The sequence below is a fragment of the Gigantopelta aegis genome, chromosome 2 (assembly GCF_016097555.1).
Source record: "Gigantopelta aegis isolate Gae_Host chromosome 2, Gae_host_genome, whole genome shotgun sequence".
Lineage (NCBI taxonomy): Eukaryota > Metazoa > Mollusca > Gastropoda > Neomphalida > Peltospiridae > Gigantopelta > Gigantopelta aegis.
In genome coordinates, this window is record NC_054700.1 from 4,910,655 (window position 1) to 4,929,483 (window position 18,829).

General features: G+C 36.4%; 2 protein-coding genes across 9 annotated transcripts; one reads left to right on the forward strand and one right to left on the reverse strand.

Moving 5' to 3' along the window:
* Positions 1 to 1,088: 1,088 nt before the first annotated feature.
* LOC121380215 lies at positions 1,089 to 18,817 on the reverse strand. Of its 8 annotated transcripts, none has more exons than XM_041509037.1 (5): positions 18,769 to 18,795; positions 9,571 to 9,631; positions 9,179 to 9,212; positions 8,283 to 8,372; positions 1,089 to 3,497 (listed from the first exon to the last, which is right to left on the reverse strand). In XM_041509037.1, the coding sequence occupies exons 4-5, from the start codon at positions 8,329 to 8,331 to the stop codon at positions 2,383 to 2,385; spliced, it is 1,164 nt and encodes a 387-aa protein (XP_041364971.1). In that variant the 5' UTR covers positions 8,332 to 8,372; positions 9,179 to 9,212; positions 9,571 to 9,631; positions 18,769 to 18,795; the 3' UTR covers positions 1,089 to 2,382. The 8 variants fall into 8 exon arrangements, with proteins under 8 accessions (XP_041364971.1, XP_041364995.1, XP_041365001.1 ...); XM_041509061.1 differs by having other exon boundaries at positions 8,310 to 8,372; positions 18,769 to 18,790; XM_041509067.1 differs by lacking the exon at positions 9,571 to 9,631 and having other exon boundaries at positions 8,310 to 8,372; positions 18,769 to 18,784.
* On the forward strand, positions 16,621 to 17,759 carry LOC121379265. The gene has a single exon (XM_041507799.1). The coding sequence runs from the start codon at positions 17,100 to 17,102 to the stop codon at positions 17,757 to 17,759; it is 660 nt and encodes a 219-aa protein (XP_041363733.1). The 5' UTR covers positions 16,621 to 17,099.
* Positions 18,818 to 18,829: the final 12 nt, after the last annotated feature.

The following is an 18,829-nucleotide window of genomic DNA, read 5'->3' on the forward strand; positions in this document are numbered from 1 at the left end:
CCGAGTTCGACCATATGGGAGATTCTACTGTATTTGAATCTTTATTAACAAAATGATACTGAGATAAAAATATAAATAACAAACAGAATGGCACCTCAAATACAATGTACATAGACATTGTGCATTTATTTAAAACTGGAATGTATACAAATGGAAAACAGTTTTATCTTACAAAATATGAACATATATACATTAAACACCGGTATTAATTCAAATCGATCCGATTAAAATTAGCTCTACTGGTCTACCAGTAGATCTAACAGCATTGCGTGAAATTCCATGTCCAGGTGACATTTCATCTATTAATAACAATTTAAATATTGACCAATTACACTTCACCTTTTATAGCGTTATTTGGGAGCATACAATTTCTAAAAATATCGGGCAAGACTATTTATGCAATAGGCGAACTTGTTGGTCTATTTCAACATTAAAAAACAGGGGGAAAAGTGCAGTAATAAACTCTGAATTGTATACTAGTATAAACAGATTTTATGGCTATACAATCACAGGTTTTTTTCCCCATCTTGAAACAAATTTTATATAAAATTTTATATTGAAATTAGTTTCCGGCATGATTTTGCAAGTAAGGTTTTGATTGGTCGAATGAAAGGTCAACTGAACATGAGCTCCAACTGGGTGCTGTTAGATCCACAGGTAATAGTAATTAACCAGTGGAGCTACTTTTAATCAGATTGCATTCAAATATTCCCACAAGTGTAACATTAAATATATGGACATTAAACACTGTCCTAAGTTTCCTGCCATTATAACATGTATGTTTCCAACTACAACAGAGCCTTTTTAATTACTAATATTACATATTTTGTCATTTACAATTATCAAAATGTGCATATTCAATGTTCTTTAGTAGGCTGGCAGTGTCAAAAATAGTGGTACAGGTCGAGGTTACCAGACTTTCCTTTCAAATTCACCAGTGAAGGATATTTTCACAGATACAACAAATATATGAAAGAGGGAAATGTTTTATTTAATGACGCACTCAACACATTTTATTTATGGCTATATGGCGTCAGACATATGGTTAAGGACCACACAGATGTTGAGGGAGGAAACCTGCTGTCGCCACTTCATGGGCTACTCTTTTTGATTAGCAGCAAGGGATCTTTTATATGCACCATCCCATAGACAGGATAGCACATACCACAGCCTTTGATACAACATATAGAACCCACCAAAAAAACAAAAACGTGGTACGGCCATCTGTGCCGCCCCTGTTTTAGTGATTTATTCTAATGTTTGTTGTACACTATACTTCATTTTGTTTCCCAATTTATATATATATATATTACATGGAAATAAAATGAAGCTTGAGTGACTATAAATATCCTGTAATGGGACAATCAGAAACACATTAAATAAACACACACAGAAACACAAACGCAAACACACACACACACACACACACAGATACACAAATGCACACACAGATACACACACACACACACACACACATACAGACACACACAGATACACAAATGCACACACAGATACACAGACACACACACACACACACACAGACACACACACTCAATATGTAAAATAATCATTAAAAGAGGTGTTACTCAGAAACCTCTGACAAATAATGGCAGCAAACTCAGGAAATAAATAAATAAAAACATAAATGTAAAAACATTAATATGCATAAATTAAAAAGACATATTTAAAAAAACATCACAAAGTATATTGTCAAAGTTCCTAACTTTGTTATGCTTGAAACTCTGAGTTTTGTTTTCCAGTCGGCAATTCGTAGTCAGAATCGGATTTGTTGTAAAAAAAATTCTTCACAATTCAAAATATTTAAATCATCAAGAATAAAGTTTACCAGTAAATAACTAAGTGTTAAAAAACAAAACATTTTTAAGTCTTTACAAAGTGCTAAAACCATTAATTTCAACAAGTCCATGTTGTTCGTTCTTTAAAATAAATGGGGTGCAGATTAAGTCATATATATGTATATATATGTGTGTGTATATATATATATATATATAAATAAAACAACAACGCTGGACTTTATTTTTCGATGAAACATTAAAAAATGTGACAAAATTCCTTCAAGAAATTGTGCAGTATTTTCCATTTCAACTTAATTTTACAGGACATTCAACATTCAACAGAAACAAAATTTACCCCGTCTGCTACCGATCTTGGTTGGGCTGCTGGTGCTCTCTTGAATTTGCCATCATGGGCTGTCCCCGCTCCCACCCACCTAAATCCCTTTCCTGTCCTGGACAGAGGAGCCAGCCGAAGTCGGCACCGTATCCATGACAGGTGTGCACTACAACAGCTTGTTCTGAATGTGCACAAAAAACCCTATGATCTGACCTGACCTGACCGGACATGCTTGATTTTACAGCACTCTCATTTTACATCAGCTTGTTCTCTTACTGGAAGAATTTCTTTTAAGCCAACACTTCCTTTGTATATCTGTGCCCGTCTTACCATGTCTTGAATTTCGATGGGTCCCTTTAATGACAAATGGAAGTCTAAGTACGTGTGTATCCAGTGGTGAGTGGTAAACGCGTACTGATCAGTGTGCTTTGCACCTTTCACTTTTAAATGCATACACGCTCGTTTCTGGATAGCGGACAATTCCTCAAAGTTTCCACACTGTTTCCGCATCCAGAAATGTTTAACAGGATCAATCGTTGGAAAGAAATATTCTGCTGGTGCTAGGTATGTTCCATTAACGTGAGTCGGTGGTAAGTTGTGCAGTTTTTTGTATTGTTTATAAACAAACGTAATAAAATGTGGCCCAGTGCTGTCGAGAACATTCCACATATGTGAAAATGAAGGGAGATAATCTATCAACATTTTCATGAATGGATGACCCTTGCGGCAGCCCATCAAAGCATTGATGACCAACTCTTCGAAATTCCCATCTAGTATGGGATGTTCGTACGGTTCCTGTCCAACAAAACACGAATACTTGTAAGAAACTGGAATTAAAGACTTCAGACTCTCCATATCCATGTCGGCATACACCCCACCATACTCGTACAGTATGAAATAGCGAAGGGCATCAGCACGACGAATATTTTCTGGATAGCCATCATAAACGGGAAGAAAGTCAGGATATTTGTCAGCAATAAGCTGGCGGGCACTTTCGTCGGTCCATAGAATATACTGCCAATCGGGCTGGTTTTTCGTCCACGACTTGATCCATTTTTCAAACTTTCGTGGGATGTGAGTATTTTTCCACGTCTGATGAATAATCATGGGTATTTTTACCTCCCCTGTGTATGGGAACTCTTCTACTTTGGAGATTCCTAATGGAACAAAGTTTGGATCGATTGGTATGGGCAGGTCGGCGAAATCGCCATGTTCACGGATTTGTTCAAACTTGATGAGCCAGTGAAGTCCAGTGATGAACACAACAGCAAAGCAGAGAATCTTGATACGAGCTTTCTGCTTGGGTGATGTCGTGGTAAAGAGTTTATATACAATGGACATCATCCTTGCACAAATAATCATGACTGAAAGAAAGAAAAATGGAAATATTATCAAGTTAAAAGACAATTTATATTTGTTTATATTTGTATATTCCAGCGATAATAAAAAAAAATTCTGCTTCTTTGCCACTTGGGTTTTTTTTCTAAATATCACACATACATGTATAATAGTAATTATTATTAAAATTAATCTCTTAAAAATGCTTTTAATATTTTCTGAAATTTTTCAATAAATATATATTATATCCTTTACTATGTGATGTCGTGGTAAAGAGTTTATATACAATGGACATCATCGTTGCACAAATAATCAATTTTAATAAATATACAATATATCCTTTATTTTAAAAGATAAATATTATACGACGGGACGACTGGCAAAAAAAATGTCTCGTTGCCTGTGGTAATACTTACTAACAAACCAAAGTTGGGATGGCAGTATTTCGACTGCTGCTAGACTGACAGCGGCAGATTTATAAAGGACATATACATGCTTTTTAAATTAGCTTTCTGGAGAATTAGTAATCAGACGTATTTGCCAAATTGAACTTACATTTAGTGGTTTGGCATTTGACTGCTTAAACCCTGCTCATCCTAAACTTTATCACACCGTATAAACACATTTAAAAAGTTAATTAATTAGGTACTATTATTTTGTCAGGGGTACACATAAAAGCATTTTACATGTATACTAACATGTTAATAATATGCAAAAGATTTAATGTATTTTACAGATGCTAAATTATTTAAATGCAAAATACAGAATGTGCAAAAAATATCTAAGTGGGAAATGTCTATGTTAATGTAAATATAAAGTGAACATGCATTGAATTAAGTCAAGAACGGTCATTCCAGTTACCAGAAGGTTACCACATGTCAAGAAAGTCGAGAACGGTCATTCCAGTTACCAGGTTACCACATGTCAAGAAAGTCGAGAACGGTCATTCCAGTTACCAGGAAGTTACCACATGTCAAGAAAGTCGAGAACGGTCATTCCAGTTACCAGGAAGTTACCACATGTCAAGAAAGTCGAGAACAGTCATTCCAGTTACCAGGAGGTTACCACATGTCAAGAAAGTCGAGAACGGTCATTCCAGTTACCAGGAGGTAACCACATGTCAAGAAAGTCGAGAACGGTCATTCCAGTTACCAGGAGGTTACCACATGTCAAGAAAGTCGAGAACGGTCATTCCAGTTACCAGGAAGTTACCACATGTCAAGAAAGTCAAGAACGGTACTTCATTCTCCGATTTTATTTTACAGTGAAACCTCTCTAAACCAGACCCTCCGTAAACCGGAATTCCCTCAAAACCGGACATTTTTCATGGCTCCTTTTTAAATATCTGTACAGAAGACAACCTCTCTAAACCAGATACCTCTTAATTAGTTCTGAGGGTGTCCGGTTTAGAGGAGTGTCACTGTATTAACCTAAAACTACATGTACACCAACTAAATTTTGATGAATTGACTTTTATTTAGATTCACATCCAGTAAAGGCACATAGGAAGTGGTGGGGGGGGGGGGGGGGGGGGGGGGGGGGAGTCTGTTTATAAAGAGAGGAAACCTAATGCTGCCACTCTTTTTGGTTAGCAGCAAGGGATCTTTTACACAATGCTTTAATCAGTCATCGTAATCTGCCAATACAAACAATTTTTGAAAATGGAAAAGATACATGTGTATGTAGTAAAAGAATCGGCCCCAAGTTTAACCATCTAATGTTTCATAACATTTGCGAACTATTTGATTGGTTCCCAACATGGCCATTTGCTTTACAGTGAAGTCAGTCTAGCGGACGCTTTTAGGCTCAGTCTGGATGAACTCGACCTAATGCATTTTTAGAAGGGTGAGCATTTGATCACTAAACTGGTTTTTGCACCACATGTTAGATGAATGTGATGTGATAAAAGATGATGGTATCAGTCAAATTGTTAATGAGCACTTGACCTCCCGAACAAGCAGTTATTTAATTGGCCACCCTTGTTAGAAAAAGATTGGAAATACAAAATAAAAAGTGAATAAAAATGGATGGAGTAACTTATATTTTGTGGAATTTTAACATCCAGATAAATGTTTTCTGTGATAACCAGCATGACTGACATCATCGTCCATGGCCATGATAGGCTTTGTAAAAATCTTGTGTAAATCAGTTGAGAAATGAAGAACAAGTATGTAATGCAGGCGTTAACAGACAATACACGTTATACACACAAACACATCATAAACACACACACAAACACATCATAAACATACACACAAACACATCATAAACACACATCGTAACACAAGTGTAACACCAAACACAGGGCTATAGCTCTGGGACTCACATTATTTGATTAGAAACTAACTGTTTTTTTGCTATTTTTCAAGTTTAAATACAGCTGAATCCCATTGGCTCAAACCCCATCAGTGTTCGAGAAAGTGTTTGACCCATCAGGTACATTGTAGTTCGACTTAACCATTTGGTCAACATCGGATATTTCCATAACATCAAAAAAAAGAAAAAAGAAATGTTTTATTTAACGACGCACTCAACACATTGTATTTATGGTTATACGACGTCAGACATATGGTTAAGGACCACACAAATATTGAGAGAGGAAACCCACTGTCACCACTTCATGGGCTACTCTTTTTGATTAGCAGCAAGGGATCTTTTATATGCACCATCCCACAGACAGGGTAGTACATACCACGACTGGCTGGAATGAGAAATAGCCCAAAGCTGAATTAGATATGGGCTATGTATTACATGTAAAGTGCAATAAAATAAAATAAATAAATGACAGAACAGATATCCGCTTAACAAACAACATGACAAGTGCAGTAAAGAAAGGATTGCATGGCTATTGTTGTGATTCTCCAATTCAGCTACAGTTCGTTCTGCCTAAATAATTAATTCTAACATTGTAATAACCAACTGCGCAAGCGCAGCAGTTTCCCATTTCATATTTCACCAGTTCGAAGAAAATATAGCTAATAACACTGACGGGACCGGAAATTTAGTTCAAGCGAAGGGACTTAGTTTTTGGTTCGAGTGTTGCAGTGTATTCGACCCTTCTGAGTTCAACCCAATGAGATTCTACTGTACTTGATTTGGCAACATTTTCTGCTCACCCAGAGCTAATCGTGAAACATATAAATAATATGTGCAAAATATTCCAACTTTTATATACACATTACACATGGGTCATACGGACACACACACGCACATCATAGATTCATACACGTTATAGACACAAAGAAATGGAAGGAAGGAAATGGTTTATTTAATGACACACTCAACACATTTTATTTACGGTTATATGGTGTCGAACATATGGTTCAGGATCACACAGATATTGAGAAAGGAAACCCACTATCGCCACTTCATAAGCTACTCTTTTCGATTAGCAGCAAGGAATCTTTTATATGCACCATCCCATAGACAGGATAGCCTTTGATATATCAGTCGTGGTTATAGACACAAATACATGAATTCACATGCAGACATAGTTAGTACAACACAATTATAACTACAAAAAACACATAGACATAGTTAGTACAAGACAATTATAACTACAGAAAACACATACACATAGTTAGTACAAGACAATTATAACTACAGAAAACACATACACATAGTTAGTACAACACAATTATAACTACAGAAAACACATACACATAGTTAGTACAACACAATTATCACTACAGAAAACACATACACATATTAGTACAACACAATTATAACTATAGAAAACGCATAAGTATCTTACTGTATCACAGGCCTGCCAGATGTGGTCTACATGTGCATGCATGTGGCTTTAAACATCGATAGATTCAAAAACTGAGAATCGGGACCAATTATACATACAATTACAGACATCAAGTGTTTCTGACAAAAAGAAATTTTTGGGTATGGCACTATGGAATTGAATGCAACCACAGTCAACAGGGGGTATTGGGGGGGGGGGGGGTTTGCCTCCGGCCCCCAGAAAAAAAAAGGTTACGTTTAGGGTTAGGGTTAAGAAAATCATAAAGTAATGATAAGAGTAATCCATAACGCCATACCTAAAAATTTCTTTCGGGCAGAAACACTGGCCAAGTGTGTCACCTACAAGGTAGAAGTGCATCTCACTGCAGACCTCACTGGTTAACAAACGAGGGGAGTGATTATCAGGCCTCTGAGAATTAAACATTTGTGAAAAACGTTTATGGGTTATGCGAAAACAAATTGAGGTAACCCATTTTGTTTTTAGGTAACCTGTAATGACCATGTAAATGATGTCATAAATTCAATGCACGAACAAAAAATGGGTTACATGCACGAAATATAATTACGTGAACGGCACATTAACAAAACTATATCGCTCTCGCCATTTTCAGAGGCCTGTAATTACTTCCGTAGCTTAGGTTATGGATCCAACAGCCGTTTAAGATATTATCATATACGGTACATAACATATGAATTCACATGCTAAGAAAAGCTAAAAAATTAATCTCCTTGACCTGAGGAGCAAGAGTGAAAGCTCTCCTTAAATGGCAAGGTCTGTTAACTGCTTTGCTTTGTTTTACTAATATATAATGTATATATACATTCATAAGGTCTTCGTTGATTACAAAATAACATTTAATTCTGCAACACAGGAGTTCATGAAAATTGTAGTTTTATTTCAATTTCTAACATTAAAACATATTATAGGATGAGGAAGAATGATTGCAGTTTTAAAGCTCAGACCACACCTGCTGTCTATATACATGTACACTAAACTATATATACATAGATATATGATTAGTATAAAGAGCAAATATAAGAAACAGAGAGAAAGTTACATGTTCTCCAGACAATAGTACAGGTACCTCTGTGTTTTAAATACTTCATTGTTATTCAGTCCTTGGACGATAAACACTGAAATACAATCCCTGAAGTCAAATACAAAGTCATTTACTGCAAAATACTTTATCTGATATTGTTGATATATTGGAAAATGCATGTTTATGGAAAATGCAGACGGCAAATGCCGCTCAAAATGCATAATATGCTTTCTCATTATCTGTTTTACAAACAGCTTTTGATTTCTATCTTATTTTTTAGATTATTCCAGTTACATCTAGAATTCCAAATTTTCAAGAGTGATAATAAAAATCATTACCATACTGTTACTTTTATCTGTGTTTATTTCAGGCCTACGACAATGTTGTTAAAAAAGTTACATGGACTTTATGAGTCTCATATAAGGAATTTAATTTCGAGACTAATTTTCAGAACTGCTTCTCAATTTCTAACACTTGCTTCCAGATTAAAATTTGACTAAAATTAAGATAAATTCCCAGTCCACAAAATGAATTCTAAGCCTTGCATACATGTATGCAGGGAACATTTTGTTCAGTATCGCATCATGCAGTGTTCACTACACAAATTTCAGAGATTGTTAAACAATTTTAAAACATTAAACAGAAGTTGCTAATCAATTTTCAATTGACTAGAAATATTGCTATCAAGAATTTGAAAACAAAATGTTCCCTGGTATGTCTCCTGCTAGATAAAAATCAACAGTTACATAATTTTTTTGTCCTCCACCCATGCTGCTATCATATACTAATTAATACATGTATCTGTCTTTAACATAAGAGAAAAACTTTCAGAGTTACTTGTTGACAAAAATTACTAACAGCCTAAATTCATCAAAACCAACCATTTTAAAATTTCATATTAAATTGTGACTTACAATTTCCAGCCTTTTTTATTCTGCATGTACAGCACTTGAAATGAAAGAAAGAAAGAAATGTTTTATTTAACGATACACTCAACACATTTTATTTACAGTTATATGGCATCTGCAGACATATGGTTAAGGACCACACAGATTTTGAAAGGAAACCCGCTGTCGCCACTGCATGGGCTACTCTTTCCGATTAGCAGCAAGGGATCTTTTATTTGCGCTTCCCACAGGCAGGACAGCACAAACCATGGCCTTTGTTGAACCAGTTATGGATCACTGGTTGGTGCAAGTGGTTTACACCTACCCATTGAGCCTTGCGGAGCACTTACTCAGGGTTTGGAGTTGGTATCTGGATTAAAAATCCCACGCCTTGACTGTAATCCGAACCCAATACCTACCAGCTTGTTGACCGATGGCCTAACCACGACGCCACCGAGGCCAGTCCACTTGAAATGAAACCTGTATATAAAAAAATATTAGTCAAGCAGATTAAATAATATATATTCATGTGTATATATAAATTTCACTTCCAAAATGCTATAATATCCATTTATGTTATTTATGTATCTTGTTGAGTTATACTATCTTTGGTAGTGGATCCAGGGGGGGGGGGGGGGGGTCCAGACCCCCCACCCACCCTTTTTGAAAAGTTTGCTGCACTTTTTAAGATTTTATCGACTAACAAATACTTTTTAATGATTTTAATTACATATCAAATAAATTTTTCTGCATAAAATATTAGTGGCTGTATATTAAACGTGTTTCTGATCTTTCTAATATTTGTACTAGGTTAAATTTCATTTTATTTCCAAAAATAAGATTTTTTCGTACGTACGAAATTATTTGAAGACAAAATCCAGTTTGGGCTTCTTACAAATATTAAGACGACAAGAAACACCCTGAATATACAGACAGAGTTATTATAAACCAGAAAATATATTTAATATGTAAGTTTAATTGTAGAAATATTTTATTAGTCGGAAACATCTTAGTGCACCAAACGAATGTCCCTTTAAGGGGAAACGTGATTATATTAACTGTTCTATGTGAAAGGAGAGATCAGTCATCACATTTGGATCCCTTTCAGAAATCTTGCATCCGCACCTGAACATATTAGTGTTGCAACTTTACAGGATTCGAAATTCTCTGATATTCTTGTCAAGATATTCGGTCCGGTTAGCTACAAATGATGCTGTCCTGAATTAAAACCTGTCGGACCAAACATGATTGAACCAAACTAAAGTGTTAATAAAACATAAAATAATTGCCGGTCTGATGAACAGAAGGCAAAAACATCCCCAGTCCTGAGGTGATATGTCCGACAAAAACAGGTTGGGATGGCAGTATTTCCACCCCTTGTGATGGGTTCAGAATACTGAGCACTCAAGAACAGTTTGACTGGTACCATCATCTTTTATCATATCACATTCATTTATTGTTAGGTGCAAAAACCAGTCTTGCAAGCAACTGGGATCGCCCGCCCTCTTGAGGATATCTTCACTGCCAACTCCAAAATCTGGAAACTGGTGTATATTGTATTTTGGAAATGAACTTTTCACATGTGACAGTATTTATTTTAATAAATCTTAGTTGAGTTTACTTCCAACAATATACTGTAATATTCTAATCCCTGATGGATTTACAACACTTTCAATTTACATACATAAAATTGATTTCTGGGTTTGCGAGGGCAATTTTTTAAGCCACAGGATGTCATAGAAATTACTGTTTCCGGCACAGTGTGTATTGGCAAAATCATGGACCTGAAAAGCTACTACCCATTATCATGTAACACAATACATCAGTACCAGGATGATCAGATTACTAAAAAACACACCATCCCAGTTAACCTGGGTACTGATGGTTACAGGGCACAGAATCCAAAGAGTTTCCCACAAAATTTGAAATCCAGATGGCTTGTACAATGATCCCATTAAATACCCAACAGGTAGTGTTCCACACCTGACAATCAGCTGTCTATTTGTTAGATATAATTAAGTGTTCGACAAGCCTTGAAATAAAAAAAATTAGTGTACCTGACACAATGTCCTGCACCAATCAATTTGTGCCTGACTGGAAAAGAAATTGTACCTGTCACAAAACATTGTAAATAAAAATGAAATAAATTATGTTTTGTGTTGTTTAATAATTGATATATTTAATTACTAAATAACCAATGCAGCAATTACGGCAATAGTCACCAAATGATGACATTTATTTATCAGACTCATCCATTTTTTTCAATGTCATCAGTGTCTTGTTTGTGGTAATATTCTATATTTTTGGTTGCCAAGTGATCTTTAGCATTTGACACACGCAGATTTGTGGACTCTTTGATCCATGTGTCCGAAAAACCGTGATTATACTGCATTTCTTTTTAAAATGTTTTGCAGAGCGAGCACATCATAAGTGTAACCTCGCAATTGGTGTTTTCTTCAAACTGTAGCCACAAAGAGGCATTTTTTAAAACTAAATACTCCTTTTACCATTTTAGTTCAGTGCTAGGTTTTAAGATACTACTCTACACAAGCCTTGAAATAAAACATTTTAGTGTACCTAACACAATGTCCTGCACCAATCAATTTGTGCCTGACATGAAAGAAATTGTACCTGTCACAAAACATTGTAAATAAAAATGAAATAAATTATGTTTTGTGTTGTTTAATAATTGATATATTTAATTACTAAATAACCAATCCAGCAATTACGGCAATAGTCACCAAATGATGACATTTATTATTGTTACATACTTACTAGTCTATGATGCATTAATATATGTCCTCTGGTAAAGCTGTATCCTAACCAGCCGCGAGCTACATGAGCGATTATTTTAGAAATCATGGATTTCAATTGCCGTATCCTAACCGCGCACGTGCGACGTAAATCTGTCGCGTCGCGCTCGTAGTTAGGATGCGGCAATGGAAGTCAATGATTTCTAAAATAATCGCTGACGGCCGGTTAGGATAGGGCTTAAGAAACCCATGAAACTGTTGTCACTATCACGTTGTGTTGAACTTTCAGATTCATGATGATCTGACTCAGACTCATCCATTTTTTTCAATGTCATCAGTGTCTTGTTTGTGGTTATATTCTATATTTTTGGTTGCCGAGTGATCTTTAGCATTTGACACACGCAGATTTGTGGACTCTTTGATCCATGCGTCCGAAAAATCGTGATTATACTGCATTTCTTTTTTAAATGTTTTGCAGAGCGAGCACGTCATAAGTGTAACCTCGCCTTTAGTGTTTTCTTCAAACTGTAGCCACAAAGAGGCATTTGTTTTAACTAAATACTCCTTTTACCATTTTAGTTCAGTGCTAGGTTTTAAGATACTACTCTACAAGATATTCGTTTGGGAATTTTTGGGGGACGATTTAATCGGCGGCTGCCCGCCGCGGATACTGGGAACAGGGACAGTTGATTTGTCATTATCAGTACCTGTCTGTTCTTTTACAGCAAAGACTGAAGTTATTTTGTTCAACATCCTTTAATTGTTAACCACGAGGCAATTTGAATTGCAAACTTTAAACGAAAACGCCACAGGAAGTATACGCTAAGTATGAAAGGTCAATTACTAGTATGCTTGACATCACTTTTCACAATGTAAGTTCCCGCAAAATCGAGACTATAAAAAATCCCACTAAACAGGTACGCGGACTGTAGATGAACTTCATGTTGGACTGTCAAGTGCCCCGCAAACCAGTTCGAATTCCACTGGTACACATTTGTATTTTTTCATTCGTAATCAATTTTTTTTTTATCGGTGCATTAAGTGTATTTGACTCCAAAACAGCCGGCTTTTACTACAACGTGAGCTTCGGACATGGTGACCAGCGCAATCAACATTGTTACTGACAAGTTACAAATTTGTACCGGACAATGACCGTGACCGTCCGCTTATTTCAAGGCTTGGTTCGAGGTTAAAATTTTTGGGCAGTATACCAGTTGGATACCAACATTTAAAAATCTGGGATCCCATCTGATAATTTAATATCCCACTTAAATGAAATTCATAAATAACATCTAACAAATGTGGACGACACTGTTACTTAACTTCACTAGTAAATGACAACTTTCATTGTTTCAGCCTGGTGGGATACTGGGTTATTGAAGTCTGGTATCCAAAATTAAATTCTGGTATCCCCAGGATATCAGGATACCGTTATTCTCAAACACTGTAATTAGCATTTCATTGATATTGTTTTTATAAAAAATCCCATGCCGATAATGGAAAAATTAAGTGGATATTTTGAAACTGGAATTTTTTAATACCAAGTAACTTTAATTATACCCATTCTTACATATGAACAGGATTGGGGTTCCTGGACACTCGAGCTACCGTTTGCGGTCAGCCTTCTGGTAGTACTAAACCAAATAACTTCCGGCTGGGTCAAAGTGCGAGGTGCACCGAACTTTTGATAGAGAAGTGAACACCACAAGTCCTGTGATTGGTTATAAATGTGAGTGTGTTGGTTGTAAAAAATAATAGTTTCATCTGGGTAAAAAAAAATTGCAATTTTATTTCATCTAGTACCAATGTGTCAAGTAGCCTTGTGCTTGAAACATGTATGGGGTACCTGTAAAAAAAAGTACTCGAATTTTGTGCGAAACTAGGGTAGTCACAGACGCTACTCGTTATCTCAGAAACGAGCAGCTTGACCCCCATTTTTTTCTGATTCACTTTAAGTGTAAGGGGTGGTAGTATTTATATCCGTGGCGTTTATGTCGGTTGATACGTTGCAGGTAGGAGTTTTAGCCACATATGTTACTATTGTCGTCTATGGGATTTGATTTGGTAGTATACACCCTTCTTATTGCCCGGTACTGACTATTGTCTGAACCAAATTGTTAACAACTACGAAAAATTACTCTTCTACCTTTAATTGCTGTTAGATTTCCTCCAAAGTTTGTCCAGACACAAATCTTGAAAAAACCATTACAATGACACAGATTCCACATACCAGATGATAACCATGTCACCTATATCGACTTCGCTGAGAGCGCATAGGGAAAAAAGCATGTAATTTTGTATCAGCTGCCATTTTACTTTTTATGGAATATTCTTCAAGAGGGGTGAAAGGATAGGACTTAATCTAACAACATCATAACATGTTATGATATAAAAGCAAACGTGATGACGTCATATTTTTTTATATTTTTATTATTATTATTATTATTATTATTTTAAAGATACCACTAGAGATCATCAATTTCATATTAATTGTGTTACATACTTTGGAGGCTTTCATCCCTCTTGAAAAGTATTCCATAAACAAGCAACATGGCAGATGGCAGAAAACTGCATGTATTTTTCCCTATGCAATCTCAGCAAAGACAATATCGGTGACATCGTTGCAGTCTCGTGTGTGGAATCTGTATATTTGTAGTGGGTTTTTTTACGATTTGTGTTTGGACAAACTTTGGAGGAAATCTAACGGCAATTAAATGTAGGAGAGTAATTTTTTGTAGTTGTTAACAATTTGGTTCGGACAATAGGAGACAAAACACAGCCCAGAGGTTAATGCCAATTATTTCCCTTTAAGTTATTCTTTGGGGCAGAAAAAATATAAAAAGGTATTTTCATGTGTAAAAAGTATTTTAAAAAGTATAAAAAGTAGTATTTCCAAGAAAAAGATATAAAGTGGCATCACTGCACACTAGATCACCAAGGTAAATATCTACGGTCCATTTTTTTACGTTTTGACATTTATTGGACCTGCGATCGCAGCACCTACGGCACAGCAATAAACATCACAATAATAAATATCGTGCCGGAGACGTTTATCTTGATGAACTACACTGGGTATCAGGTCGTTTCGCCCTTATTCCCGATCGCCCCGTGTCGTTTTGCCCCGTGTCGTTTCGCCCTCTTTACAGGGTCGTTGCAAATCAGATATAGGTTATCCATTTGTAACCCTTTATCAACCATAAACACCATTTATATGTACTGTGTATATGTTATTATGTGCAATATTTTAAAGAACCCCTCCCCTCACACCATCCCAGTTCCTACGGGCCTGATGTATTTTATATTAATAAGTACAAAGACTAGCCTACACAATGATATTGTCGATAGGACATATTAGTTATAAAGTGATTGTCAGTATGTGGCAACATTATAATAGTTTCTAACATTTCGTTATTTTGTTATTAAAATGTTTTAAAATAATGCATGTTTTGTGCTTTTTTAAAACGATTTTGTGACAATATACTCGTTTTGAGAACAAACTAAAAGTTCCCCTTAGAAAATCACACACAGGTGTAATCCTTATGAATGCCAGACAACTCGGCCCCGAGGACAACTCGGCCCCGAGGACAACTCGGCCCAGAGTTCTGAGACAACCCGGCCCACCGCAAGACAATTCGGCCCAGGGACAATCTTGTCTATTGTTGGACAAATGTTGTTTTTTAAATTAAAGTATTAACACTAAAATAAAAGAATGTGTTTTTGTTAGTATTGAATTAGTCCCACCTTAACCTAAACGTCCCAAAACGAAGTGTCATGTCGGATTGATAAATTGTTGATCCATTTATCTTTTAAGATAGTTTCCGCTGTTTGAATAATTTATTTTTGTTCTACAGTCGGTGACCTAAACATTGGAGTTGATCCCAGAAAAAACATGCAAAAGTTCTTTATCGTGCTTTATCGTAGTAACAACACTCGCAGATATAGCCTCATGACTTGTTGTAGTATGAAGTATTTTCCTCCTTCCTAATTGCGACTCAGATTCCACTTCGGCACAAAGAGCAAGCAAATGATATCACCCTGCAGACGTTGTGTTGTTATTTTACCTGCTATTAAGAAGTAATTCCAATTGGTGAGCATGATGACATTTTCAGCAAATAATGTATATAACCGTCCGAATTATCTGATAACTTATCACTTTCGAACAAAATGCTGACTTATCCGTATGCGTTTTGTTCTAATAAAGTCCGACCCAAACAACACGCAATACGCTGCGACATTTGTTCACGATGGCAACACCGCACCTGTAATACTGGTGAGTATATATTATTGATATTATTATTATTATTATTATTATTATTATATATATATATATATATAAATATATATATATATATATACTGATGGTAACATTTGAAGCATACACCTGTATGTTCTTCCACTTTGCTTTTCATGAATTTGTTTTATATTGTAATTATTATCTTTAAATGTATTTTGTCTATGCAAAGATGAGACCAGCAGAGCCACGTGACTTGCTCTTGAGGTAATTTAAATAAGTATTGTGTAAATTATATCACATACATGTTAATATAAAAATAGATGCTATGGAACATTGAAACGACCACATGTAATTTGATCACATCTTTGATCTATTATTGTAATTGATGGTACAAAATAAAGGATGCAAATAATAACAATATACATGTATGTCAATGTCTATACATGTAATTACAGATCGCAGAGAACTACATACCAGCAGACTTCTTCAAAGCCGACGTCCGGGTAAACACTCAGAAACATCTAGTGTTCGCGACGGAGAGGCAGCTCACTCTACTGGTCAATGCCAAGAGATGGTACCTGGACGGTACCTTCAAGGTTGTGAAGGATCCCTTTGTCCAGCTGTTCTAAATACATGCTTTCCTGAGGCAGGACGATGCCACGAAGCAAGTTTCACTTGCCTTTGTGTTCATGTCGCGGCAAAAGAGTAGAGACTACAGAGCCGTAAGTTGTAATACTGATGAAAAAACTTATGACTTGCATTTAATAATGATATATACACTCGGTGGTGATTCTCTATAATAATGTGTGTTGTGTTTCCAGGTCTTCCGCGCCATCGACGATCTGTTGTCACGACGAGCGTCTGTACTTGAATTTGTAGCAGACTTTGAGACAGGTATTTATATTTTATTGTAATATATATATTCTTGCTGCGACTTAAAGTATTCTATAGACACGTGACTATGCGAATATGTGGATCTTTAAACTTATGTTTATATTTGTGTTTGACAGGGATGTGGAAGGGGCTCCATCAAGTGTATCCTGGCTTGCCAATCAAGGGGTGCTGCTTCCACTGGAACCAGGCTGTCTGGAGGAAGGTGCAGGAGCTCGGTCTGGCGCAGCAATACATGCATGACGACGGCACCTGCAAGTTCATCAAGAAGATCTTCGCCCTCCCGTTCCTTCCTTCAGAGCATGTGGAAGCAGCCTTCGACGGTCTGAGAAGAGGAACACAAGTTCAAGGACTGGTGACCCTCATGGACTATGTGGACCGCACCTGGATGAGGAGCAGCGTGTGGTCGGTGAACGCCTGGTCGGTCTTCAACCAGAGTGTGAGGACCAACAACGATGTGGAGGGCTGGCATCACCGACTGAACTACCGTGCCCTTGCAACAGCCCCTCCCTTCTACAAGTTGGTTCCCATGCTCCACACCGAAGCCAGGCTGGTTCCTCTGACATGCCGGTTTGTCTCTGAGAGGAAGATGCGACGGCGACAGAGGAAGGCCTTCAGGAATCTACAGGGGAAAATTTTTGAACTGTGGGAACGCTACACAGACGGTGAAGTGTCCACTTGTAGATTCCTGTCGGCCTGTGGAAAGCTCTACGCCCCTCTTGCGCATTGACTTTTATCTCTTACTGGACGTTTTATTTCTATGTTCTTTTGGTGATTGGTGTTTTATTTCATTATTATTTATGTATATGTGTACATATGTCTGTTTAATGTAATAAATGTGAGAAATTGGCAAATGATGTCTTTTGTGTTATTTCTATGTTCTTTTGGTGATTGGTGTTTTATTTCATTATTATAACTATTTATGTATATGTGTACATATGTGTGTTTAATGTAATAAATGTGAGAAATTAGCAAATGATGTCTTTTGCGTTATTTCTATAGTACAATACTTCTAAAAACTACGATATGCACGTACGACATGCACAATTGTCATTCTTAATGGTGACCATATATTTAGCGGTATCTATCAGTATAATGCATTATTATTACTATAGTACAATACTACGACATGGCCAACTATCATACTTAACACGCTTATAATGTGTCACAGCATGCCCCGTCGTCTATCAGTCTAATAATTCGGCCCAGAGTTGTCCGAGACTCTTGTAGAATATTTCATAAAAAGTCAAAATGGCAGCTGGAACAAAATTACATGCATTTTGCCCTATGCGATCTCAGTGAAGTTGATACAGGTGACATGGTTATCATCTAGTATGTGGAATCCGTGTCATTTTAATTGTTTTTTTAAAAGATTTCTGTCTGGACAAAATGTGGGTAAAATCTAACGAAAAATAAAGGTTATTATTTTGTATATACTTAATTTTGCATACTAGTACACCCCCCCCCCCCAATACAATAGGGGCGAAACGACTCGGGGCGAACGGGAATAAGGGCGAAACGACTCAGGGTCGAACAGGAATACGGGCGAAACGTGCCGGATTCCTTACACTGCACACCACACGGTTCCGTACATTTAGCCACTTCATTTAGTAGTTTACTTTACACCCTAAACAAAACTTAACACCAATATTAACACGTGTTTCCTTGTTATCGGAGATTTGTTCTACGTCTATTATAAGGTATTTTAATACAAAATGTGACATTATGCACACGCTTACCTTAGTTCAAATAGTTGACAAGCAAAACAATAAAATTACCGGAAGTTACTTTTCTTGTCAA